This window comes from Arachis ipaensis, chromosome B6, assembly GCF_059453495.1.
Source record: "Arachis ipaensis isolate K30076 ecotype BB chromosome B6, ASM5945349v1, whole genome shotgun sequence".
NCBI lineage: Eukaryota > Viridiplantae > Streptophyta > Magnoliopsida > Fabales > Fabaceae > Arachis > Arachis ipaensis.
The window spans coordinates 133,103,813-133,116,208 of NC_142441.1; the positions used below are offsets into that span (position 1 = coordinate 133,103,813).

The window sequence follows — 12,396 nt, forward strand, 5'->3', positions numbered from 1 at the left end:
TCCCCAATCTCCATGAAGCTTGATGATGATAACTTCCTATAGTGAAAAGATCAAGCTGAGTCCACAATTGAAGGTCACAATCTGCTTCACCACATCACAGGAGAAAGAATCCCTCAATGCTTTGATGAATCTGGATGAATCACACCAGAGTTTGCAATTTGGAAAAGACAAGACGCATTGTTGAAATCTTGGCTTCTTGCTTCGATGACCAAGCCCTTCACAACTCGAATGGTAGGTTGTGTTTACTCACATGAGATCTGGAAAAGGTTAGATGATCATTTTTCTTCACAAATTAGAGCAAGAATAATTCAGCTAAAGAACAAACTGAGCACAATCAAAATAGGAAATTCAGTAAGTGAACATGTGTTAGCTTTAAAAGGGACAATTGATGCATTAGCTTCTGTAGGAGAACCAATGAGGGAGAGTGACCATGTCAATGCAATCTTGAATGGCTTGACTGAGGAATATGGCATGGTAATTACCTCTGTGGTTGCAAGACCAGTAAGTATCACTGTTGGAAAACTGGAATCACTCCTATTAACTCATGAAAGCATGTTGGAGAGGTTTAAAAAGTCAGATTTGTTTATGCAAGCAAACGTAGCACACAACACACAAGGATACTCGCAAAACTTTAATGCAAGAGGTGGATTTAAAGGTGGTTCTCGAGGTGGTGGCCGAAACATGAGAGGTGGAAAAGGCTTCTATAATGAAAGTGGACAGACTGGTACACAGTATTACAGTTCAAGGTCTCAAGGAGGGAACAAGTTCAGTGGCAATAGCTCAAGTAACAACAATAACAACGAAAATTCAAGACAATTCAACAATGCAAGACCTATTTGTCAAGTGTGTGATAAGCCTGGATACACTGCCAAGAATTGTTGGTACATGTATAAGAGGAATAATGAGTCAAGAACACAATACAATAGGTCACATCCGCTGTAAGAAGTGCAAGCCAATCTGAGCAATGTGCTAGCCACACCAGCAACCTTACAAGATCATAGTTGGTATCCAGATTCGGGTGCTACATACCACATGACCTTAGATCAGCAAAATCTGATTGAGAAAGAAAACTATGAAGGGACGGATCAAGTGATCATAGGAGATGGATCAGGTTTGCATATTAACCTTGTTGGAAACTCTTATTTCAAAACTAATTTAAGTAACAGAAACTTCTTGCTATACAAACTGCTTCATGTCCCTAATATCACAAAGAATTTGGTTAGTGTGTACAAATTCTGTTGTGATAATGATGTTTATTTTGAGTTCTACTCTAACGGCTGCTGTGTAAAATCTCAGGCAACTAAAAATATTGTCATACATGGGGAGGTTGAAAAGGAAATGTACAAGTTCCTCAACTTCACTTCATCAAGTAACCCAGCTGCGTTTGTCTCAACTATGTCTACAGCAGATAACCAATTTCTTCTTTGGCATAATAGACTAGGCCATCCTTCCAATAATGTTGTTGTTTCTGTTCTAAAGTCATGTAATGTTGTTGCTTCTGCTAATAAAAATAATCCTTGTGAGTCATGCTGTGTTGGAAAGTTCCATTGTCTCCCTTATCCTCCCTCTAATACTGTGTATACTGCCCCGTTACAACTAGTCTATACATATGTCTGGGCCCTGCTCCTATTTCTGATCTGAATGGGAACTACTATTTTGTGAATTTTATTGATGCCTATAGCAAATATACATAGTTATATCTCATTAAAACTCGGTCTCAAGTTAAATCAGTTTTTAAATGTTTCCAACAAATGGTTGAACTGCAATTGAACACTAAAATTAAGATGCTTCAATCTGACAATGCTGCTGAATATGTAAGTCTAGCCAAGAATCTGTAGGAACAAGACATAGTTCACAGGTTCTTCTGCCCATATGAACACTAGCAAAATGGCAGTGCTGAGAGGAAGCACAGGCATGTGGTAGAGAAGGGCCTTACAATGCTGGCAGGTGCTGGAATGCCAACAAAATACTAGGGAGAAGCTTTTCTAACTGCAGCATACTTGATAAATAGGCTGCCAACTTAGGTGTTGCAAGGATGATAAACCAATATTTTATGGTTTATCTTGTACTCAATTGAGTGGTTTTTATCAACTCTTTACCCACTTATTCATACTATTTGCATGTTTTACATTTTTCTTCCTGGTTTTGTGCTATGATTGAAAACATGCTTCTTTGATCTTATATTTGCTTATTATTAATCCTCTCTTATTACCATTAGATGCCTTGATATGTGTGTTAAGTGTTTTCAGAGATTACAAGGCAGGAATGGCTCAGAGGATGGAAAGGAAGCATGCAAAAATGGAAGGAATACAAGAAGTTGGAGAAACTGCTAAGTTGTCCAGCCTGACCTCTTCGCACTCAAATGGCTATAACTTCAGCTACAGAGGTCCAAACGACGCGGTTCTAGTTGCGTTGGAAAGCTAACGTCTGGAGCTTCGATTTGATATATAATATGACATAGTTGCCCTGACGCTAGGCGACGCGAACACGTGATCCACGCGGACGCGTCGCATTTGCGAACTTCAATCCGCGCGGCCGCGTGGACGACGCCTCCGCGTCACTTGTCCGCGACCTGAACGTACCAGAATATGCAGGGGGCGATTTGTGGGCTGTTTCTGACCCAGTTTTCGGCCCAGAAAGCACAGATTGGAAGCTATAAAGTGGGAGAATGCATCCATTCAGAGGGAGCTCGCATTTTTACTACTTTCCATGATTTAGATTTAGTTTGAGAGAGGTTCTCTCCTCTCTCTCTTAGGATTAGGATTTAGGACTTCTCTTAGTTTCTAAAAGTGACTCTCGATCCAGGTTTAATATTTACTTTAATTTATGTTTCTATGCTACTTTTACTTTAGTGCTTTTATTCGTATCTACAGATGTTGCCCAATTGGCTTATGAATTATTCCATGTTACAGATTATTATTTGAATTAATGATATTTGAGGTATTTTCAGTTTATGATTGCTCTTTTTAATTTATGTTATCATTGTTTCCGATATGAAGATATTTTATTCCAGCAACTTACTTTTTTCCCTTTTGGTCCTGGTTAAGAAATCAGTAACTCAACAGTTATCAACCTCAGCATAATTGATAATCGTTATCTTGCTAATTAAACTGAACTTCAATAATCCCAACTTTTTCTTAGGAAATAAATAGGATTCGAAGGTCAAAATAATTAGTCCCTTGACTTTCCTTTACTTTAGTAAAGGTTAACTAAGTGGAATTAAGATTCAACTTTCACTATTGTTGAGAGGAATAATTAAGTTGGACTTCCAATTTCTCTTACCTTGCCAAAAGTTGCTTTATAGTATTTATTTATTTTAATTGCCATTTACTTTACTTGTCATTCAAATCACTTGCTTCTCACCTTCTAAACCCCGATTACAACCTTTATAGCCAATAATAAGAAAATACTTCGTTGCAGTTCCTTGAGAAGACGACCCGAGGTTTGAATACTCGGTTAACAATTTTTAAGGGGTTTGTTACTTGTGACAACCAAAACGTTTGCACGAAGGGATTTTTGTTGGTTTAGAGACTATATCTACAACGCGACTATTTTTTTATGAACTTCTTTACTGGCAAAAATCCCTAACGTCAAAGGACAATCTCCTTTTTCCAAGTTGTTTGCAAAGCAGTTTGACTACACCAGCCTCAAAGTTTTTGGCTGTCTGTGTTTTCCACATTTGCGATCTTACAATAGGCACAAGTTGGAGTTCAGATCAGCACCTTGTGTTTTCCTGGGATATAGCACACTACATAAAGGCTTCAAATGTCTTACTAAACAAGGCAAAGTGGTGATCTCAAGCAATGTGGTATTTGACGAGCACCAGTTTCCCTTCAAAGATGGCAAGTTTAGGCTCCCACAACCACAAAAAGAAAACTCCCTAACCCAACCTCAACCAGCACCAACTATTCCACTATTAAGAATCCCTGCAGCCCCAACAGCACCCTCAAGCAGCAATTTCCCAATACCAATTCCTAGCCCCTTAATTGCTCAAAGCACACAGCCACACAAGCGTACCTCCCCCTTCCCTGTGCCATCAGCACCATCAGCTACATCAATCCCAATTCCCATATCAGATTTTGAAATTGTCCTTCCCTTATCAGATGCACCTCTACCTGCCTCTTTGAACGTTCATCCCATGGTCACAAGAAGCAAAAATGGGGTGTTTAAGCCCAGGGTTTTCTCTGCTCATGTGGAACCAAGATCAGTTAAAGATGCACTAATCAATCCAGCTTGGAAGGCTGCCATGGATGCAGAATATAATGCTCTAATTCAAAATCATACCTGGAAGCTGGTTCACTTACCAAAAGGGAGACAAGCAATAGGTAGCAGGTGGGTGTTTCTAGTCAAGTATAACTCTGATGGTAGTCTCCAGAAGTACAAAGCCCGATTGGTGGCTCAGGGCTTCTCACAAAGGCCAGGTTTTGATTTCACAGAGACATACAGCCCTGTGGTCAAACCCACCTCAATTCGAATTGTGCTCACCTTGGAATTGTGCAAAAATTGGAAGATCAGGCAGCTTGATGTAAATAATGCGTTCTTGCACGGTGATCTGACTGAAGACGTATACATGAAGCAACCAAGAGGCTATGAATTAGGAGATGGTGATTTAGTGTACAAGCTCACGAAGGCACTCTACGGCCTGAAGCAGGCACCAAGGGCGTGGTACCACAAGCTCTCTACAACCTTGCAACACCTTGGATTCAATGCTACAAAATCTGATGTCTCTGTCTTTGTCAGGTTCAAACAAAATTCTGCATTATTTGTGCTTGTGTATGTCGATGATATAATAATCACAGGGGAATCAGAGGAAGCAATTGCCCAAGTGGTTCAGTAGCTAAATCAAAAATTTTCAGTTAAGGATTTAGGTGACTTACACTACTTCCTTGGGATTCAGGTAACTAAGATTGATGCTGGTGGTCTAGTCCTGTCTCAAGAAAAGTATGTTAAAGACCTACTCAATAAGGCAGAAATGAAAAATTGTAAACCCTGTCATACACCGCTTCCATCTTCAGTCAAAATCTCTGCCTCTGGGGGTTCAGTTTTTCACAATCCGAAGCTTTACAGGTCGGTAGTAGGGAGCCTGCAGTACCTCACAGTTACTCGCCCAGAGCTAGCATACTGCGTGAGCAAGCTGTCACAGTTTATGCACATACCACTGGATAAGCATTGGAAGCTGGTAAAGAGAGTGCTAAGATATGTCAGTGGCACAGCAAGCTTTGGATTGCATCTGCACAGGACAAGCATTCACACCATTGCAGCATATAGTGACTCGGACTGGGGAGGTGACCCGGATGACAAAAAATCAACTGGAGGATTTTGTGTGTTCCTTGGAAGAAATTTGGTGTCATGGAGCTCAAAGAAGCAAAGTGCTGTTGCAAGGTCCAGTACTGAAGCTGAATATAGAGCTATGGCAGACCTGGTTGCTGAGCTAATTTGGATTAAGAGTCTCATGGCTGAATTGAGAATTCCACTCCAAACATCTCCTTCAATACACTGTGACAATCTCAGTGCAGTTTTATTGGCCGCTAACCCAATTTTGCACTCAAATTCAAAGCATTTTGAGACTGATTTGCATTTTGTTCGAGATTATGTCACCAAGAAGATTGTTCAAGTCACTCATGTTCCTGGAACTGTGCAGTTGGCTGATGCGTTAACAAAACCACTGCCAAGTGCTGCCTTTTTGGAGTCAAGAACGAAACTGATGGTAGTAGACTTGAAGCAGCACCAACCTCCTTCTGTCATGCTTAAAGAAGAAGAGACAAAGGGAGAAGTGAACTTAGAGCAGTATGAGAAAGCAAGGAACGAAGACAGCAGCAACAGCAGTAGGAGTCATAACAGTGAATTAACCAAAGCACCAGAAGGAAAGTCAAGTAGCAGGGGTCATGACAGAGTAAGCTGAGAGAGTTAGTTAGCCAACTCAACACAGTTAGCTCAATATGGTTTAGCTAACCCAGATAGTTAGATTAATTAGAGTTCTGTTAGTGCAGTTAATTTAGCACGTGTAGGATTCACAATGTATGATGACAGCTGTGCTATAAGTGTTGTAACTGAACACAAGTGCCTCAACTTTACCTTTCTAATAATTCAGCAAATACAAAACACTCTGCTCTTTCTCTCTTCATTCAGTCTTCAATCTTCAAATTCCTTTTCTGTTCTTACTCTTCTACTCTTCTTCTTTAAGTCTGATACCTTTACAACGTACACCTAAGTACAAACAATTTTAACTTTATATATTATATTTTTTCCTCTTAAAAATACTTATTTTCTGTCTCTCTAAAATTTGTAACAAACTAACAATTTTAGCCGGCTCTATATTTTCAAAAATCAGTCAACGGAGAAATTTACAACTTTGAGGCCACATTCAAATTCTTAAGGCTGCATATAGACACGAAAGAATTAAAACAAAATATTTTCAGTCTTTTAAAATTAAACAATTATCTTAGAACTCTCTTTTTCTTTGTGAGACATTTTTCAGCCTTCATCATGAATCTTTATCTTTCTGCCATTAACTCGTGCTGTCCTTTCTAGCTAGAATTTGAAATTAAAAAATAACAATTCTCTAATTCTCTTGCTGATTTTTCAATTTATATCTCTTTTTAATTTAACCTTTATTCTTCAATCTTCATTAAATATTGAGCGACTCTTTTGTTGTGCGCGAATATTTCAGGCACTTAGGCACCGATATCAAGAGACTAAAAATAAAAGAATGAAGTGTTCCAATCCCATATGGCCAAACATTTAGTAATAATAAATATAGCTATGGGACAGTATATCTTGATGTTGAAAAAGACATGGACGTTGGGATTAATTTGAATTGGACTTTCATTCATCAACTTGTTTTAATTGGATTTTTCTTCTGCCTGTTTTTCTCAATTTACCTTTTAACTAGATAGAATTTTATATTTGGATAGCCTTTTAAAAAAAATATCATACTCTTGGATTGATTTTTTTTTTTTAAATATTTATTTCTTATTTTAAAAAAAATAACCGACAAATTTTTTTTTATATTTAGATATTTTTTCAAAAAAATTTAAGTATTAAAAACGTCTTTTATTTTTATTTCTTTTAAAATTAAATATTATTATATTTAAAAAAATAAATAATTTTTTTAATAAAAATATTTTTTAAAATTAAAATTTCTAAATAAATTTAAAATTAAATAAAAATAATTTAATTTAAAAATATATTTTTTTATTAAAAAGACAATCCAAACTCACAATAATTGATATACCATTATGTTGTTTTTAGGAAAGTTTTTCATTTGAGGGAATATTTGCGAGATTATCTGGAAAACAGTAATACTCTTGTCATCAATTTTAAGTTAACAAGAATAAAATCATTGGTAAATTTTATTTTATCATTTACTTACATTCATATAAATATACCATGAACCATGGATTAAGAATTTTATTAGTCTCCGAGATATTATTAGGTAGAAAGTTATATTCATGCGAATAAAATTTTATTTAAAAGAGACGTACAGAACATGGTAGACGGTTTTATTTAATAAATAAATAAAATAAAAAGTAAATGATTGTTTTTGTCTCCAACGTTTGAGATAAGTTCTAAAGTTATTCATAACATTTCAATCGTCCTATTTAAGTCTCTAACGTTTTAAAACTGACTCAATGTTGTCCTGCGGTTAGAGATTCGCTAACAGAATTGACGGCGGGACAAAATTGAGACGATTTTGAAACGTTAGGCACTTAAATAGGACGAAAACGTTAGGGACAAAAATAATATATAGAAATAAATTTTAATTTTATCTTTTAATAATATCAATTTTTTACTATACATAGTATTCAATTATTTTTTAATCACATCTAATTAAATTACACTTAATTATATTATTTTTATTTTAAATAAATTAATTTTTATAATTTTATTCTTAAAGATTTTTAGTTATCATAAAATGATTGTAAAATAACTAGTATATAAACTTGTAGAAAAGAAAAATATAATATATATACAATAAAATATAAATTATATCTTTTGTTTCTAATGTATCAAAATTCTTTAAAATTATAAAAAATTAAATTTATTTAAAATGAAAGTAATGTAATATAGTGTAATTTATTTAGATATAATTAAAAAATAATTGAATATAATGTACAGTAAAAAATTAATATTATTAAAAGATAAAATTAAATTAAAATTTATTTTATGTATCGTTTTTATTCTTAATGTTTTCGTCCTATTTAAGTCTCTAACGTTTTAAAATCGTCTCAATTTTGTCCCGCCGTCAATTCTGTTAACGAATCTCTTACGACAAGACAACATTGAATCAATTTTAAAATATTAGGAATTTAAATAGGACAATTGAAAGTTAAAAACAACTTTAAAATTTATCCAAGCGTTGAGAACAAAAATAATACTTTACTCAAATAAATAAAATAAAATAAGAAAGAAAGAAAAAAGAAGAACCTGTTAAAGCGTGAAAAGCTTATTTTAACTTGTTTGTCCTAGTGAGAGAAGAAGAAACGTGATATGTTTAGAATGATGCGTGTACAACTTGAATTTCTGGTCACACAAGGCTGTGTTCATAAAGAGATTAGGAGGAGTCACTTGTTGTTTCCGTGGTTTATTAAAATTAACAAATTACTTAAAGAAGTCATAGTGTTAATCATCTCCCCCTCCCCTTCCTCCACCACCCACACACAACAAAATGTTATAATATCCAAATTTTAGAGAGATTTAAATAGTTTGCATCCGTACCACATCGTTTTTTTATATTGAAATAAAAAAATTTTATTATTTACTATTCAATTATACTATATATACATAAAAAAAATTTTAAGAATCAAATTAACCACTTATATAAAATATATTCCAACCACTTATTTATAAATATTGTCCACTTTGATATTTTGAATTTCACACTTTTATTCTTTATGATAGAGATAAATGGATAATGACAAAATTCTCTATGCTTACCCATTAAAATATATCTAAAAAAAATATCGACATCCAAGAGGCTTGCTTATAGGAAGGAGATAATGCCCCTTTAACTAGATAATTTTTATAGAGAAAATTCATTATTTTACAATTTAATCTTTCTAATTTTATTTGTTTTTCTCATTTTTTGTTATACTTTTTATGTTGGCCCTTCCAATTTAAAACTTTAGCTTTGCCCCTACTACATCTTTATAAAGTATATTTTGTTTCTCTCTCCAACTTGTGACTTCACCAGCGTAGAGACGGCGATTGAATATGGTTTTTAAAAATGATTATTGAAAATTTTCGTGATATATACTATAATCGTGTCATAGTTTTACATTAGTTCGAAAATTTCTACTGTGAGTTAGAAATGTTCCTAAATTTTATAATTACTTTCATAGTTATTAAAATTGAATCAGTAATCGAATCGATTAAACTGTTCGACTACTGAGTTACTAATTCAATCACTAGATTATAGGCGGAACGGACTCACCTAACCATTAAATCTTATTCAATAAGAATATTTTTAAACAATTATATAAAGTTTTTTTATTATATTCATAATAAATATCTTTTTATTTTATTTTTATACTAAAGTAATTATTAGATGCAATGATGAGTGAGAGAGGAAGAGGGGGAAACACAGAGCGGGGTAGGGTTTGGGAACCACATCAACATTCAAAAGATCCTAGGGTTTGGAATAGAAAAAAATACTATCGTCTAGAAAATGAGTCTTTCTCCATCTTTATTGATAATTTACCGGAAGATATCTCGAAGAGGAAATTATTCCACTTTTTACCTGGACAGGAAGAATCATTGACATATATTTGTCTCATAAGCAGAAAAAAGATTTGATATATCTTTTTGCCTTTATACGGTACACGACGAAAGGGGGAGCACTGAAGGCAATAACGCACATGGACCAAATGAGGCTACGTGGGAAAACAATCTCACTAAAAGAAGCTAAGTATAGAAGGTCTATGAAGGAGACAGTAAGAAGAATGCATGTCGAGGGTAGAGAACGTACTGTTGATGGGAATAGGCAGACTCAACGTGGTGAAAAGCTGAATATGCTTACAGGTGAGGGAGGGACGATGAAGACTACATCGGAGAAGGACCCAAACGACAATGAATGGACGAAGAAGGTTGAAGTAACAGTTGCAGAAGAGAATATGGGTTGGCTAGCAAGGAGTTTAGTCGGGGGACGACCAAGGCCATAGATTTCAATGCTATGAAGAATGCAATTAGGAAGAATCTGCCTCAGGTTATTCAAGTCCGTGAATTAGGAGCTTATAAGGCACTTTTAACTTTCGACACTGTGAAGCATGCGGAGGAATCTTACACGTTTAAAATGAACAGTCTCCTGTAATTTTTTCATAGTCTTTGGAGATGGGAAGAATCAAAACGAAGTGAGACTAAAAGTGTATGGCTAGAATGTTTTGGGGTGCCATTGCATGCGTGGTCTACAGAAACATTCAAAAGAATAGGTGGACAATGGGGGAAGTAGTACATTGTGACGAAGTGATGAAATCAAAATTATCATTTAGCTCCAAAAAAGTCCTAATCGATACTTGTATGTTTGATGTTATTAGTAAATGTATCCACATAACGGTCGGTATTAGTGGATTTGATGTCCTTGTGAAGGAGGTGGGACGTGAGATATATGGAGCAGAGAGCATGACGGCAGGTGAAAATCAACGAATGGTGAAGGCCAAATATGATGTAAGTGATAGAGAAAGAAAGGTGTCGGCACCGATGCTTGATCCGGTGGCTGAATTGGTGGAGGCAGGGCTGAGGAATCACGATGAAGATAAGGGTAGAACAGTAATTCATGACTTAATTTTGAATGACTGGAATCAGGAGCATTTACTATCGTACAAGGAAAAAAGGGAAATGGACTTAAATGCATTAAAAGGAATGATAAAGGCAAAAATCAAGGAGATCTTGAATTTAATATAGAAGGGGACTCCGAAAGGATTGTGTCACAAAGAAAATTTATTTCAAGTGGAGGGTTACATGCAAATTTTATAAGGGCTGAAATGAGGAATATGGTGGGCCATTACTTTCGTAAGGAACGTGAAAACAAAAGAGAAAGGAGTGGCATAGGCAAGTTGAGCCTTCATGGAACTGGGCTGCCGAATGATGATACCCAATATAGAATTGTTGAAGGCGAAATGGGTCCTTGTGGGTGGGCTCATGATGAAGCGGATCAGGAATATTCTCCATGGGTTGAAGTGCATGTTGCTAATGAAGGAAGGAGCGGTGACAGGCTCTCTTCGAGGAGCAGCTTCTACGCGCCGCTGGAACTGGTGCAGTCGACGTTGAAACATACACGGGCGGCAACGGGTGAAGACACGCATCAGAACAGCATCGCGCAGGGGAAAAGGAACGCGAGTCAGACGGTGATGGTGACAAGTGTGGTGAAACATGCCCGGCCGAAGATGGTGGCTCCATGAGTAGTGCCTGTATGCGGGATGCGGGATAGCGGCGGTGATGGTAAACAAGGAACGGGTCTGATTGACGTGGGGGAGACAGTGTGGTAGAAATGTTAAGTGATGAAGAGTACCATGGCGAAACCAATGAGCAAGGTAATCGGAGCAACAACAGGAACTGCAATCTAGCAGAGGAAGAAGGCAAAGAAGGTGAGATTATTCCAGAGACAGTGACAGCTTGCAAGGAACATTGTGCGAATGGTAAAGAATGTAACCATGAGGAAGGTGGCTCCGAAACAAACCAAGGGAATCAGAACGTGGTGTTTGATGAAAGGCTGGAGTGGGAGGAACAAATGAAGGAAAATAGAAAAACTTGAAAATTAGCGGTGGAATCAGGTGTAGTTTTACATAAAGAAGAAGAGGATATCATGGCAATACTTCAAGCACAGAATGAAGAAATTGCAAATAGAAGGAGGCTAGCGAAACAAAAAAAGAAAGCGAGAAGAAGCAGACCTAAGAACTGCAACAAGGTGTGTAAAAATATTTTTAAATGATTTACAGTTGTTGAAATATTAGGGGGTTAGGAGGTGATGGAAAGCTGAGAATGATAAAAGAATTGAAAAAGAGTTGTAGATTAAACATGTTAGGATTGATTGAAACTAAGCGTCAAGTATTGACTAAATTTGATGTTATACGTATTTGGGGAAATGACATGATGGGGTGGGAATATGTGGAATCCGTAGGTACTTCTGGAGGTTTACTGTTAATGTGGGATGATATGTCGTTTAAAATGAATAATTGCTATAAAAAGAACGGTAGCTGTGTGTGGAGGGAGTGATGACTAATAATGATCTTAGCTGTGCGTTTTGTTTGGTGTACGGAGCACATGAGAGAGCGAAAAAGCTGGTGATGTGGGAGGAGTTGAGTTATATTGTGGGGCTGTGTCAGGTGCCTTTTTGTTTTATGGGGGACTTCAATGAAATATTGCAAGTGGAGGAAAGGAAAGGAGTGAGTAGGCTGCCAG

The 12,396-nt window shown here is 36.2% G+C and overlaps 1 protein-coding gene across 1 annotated transcript; it reads left to right on the forward strand.

The window, feature by feature from the left end:
- Nucleotides 1–204: 204 nt before the first annotated feature.
- Nucleotides 205–942, forward strand: LOC107647267 (uncharacterized). The gene has a single exon (XM_016351363.1). It carries the CDS (start codon nucleotides 205–207, stop codon nucleotides 940–942), a length of 738 nt encoding a protein of 245 aa, XP_016206849.1.
- Nucleotides 943–12,396: the final 11,454 nt, after the last annotated feature.

Bases quoted from the DNA above. Each gene is read 5' to 3' on its own strand.
- LOC107647267 (XM_016351363.1), top strand. From the start codon at position 205: ATGACCAAGCCCTTCACAACTCGAATGGTAGGTTGTGTTTACTCACAT.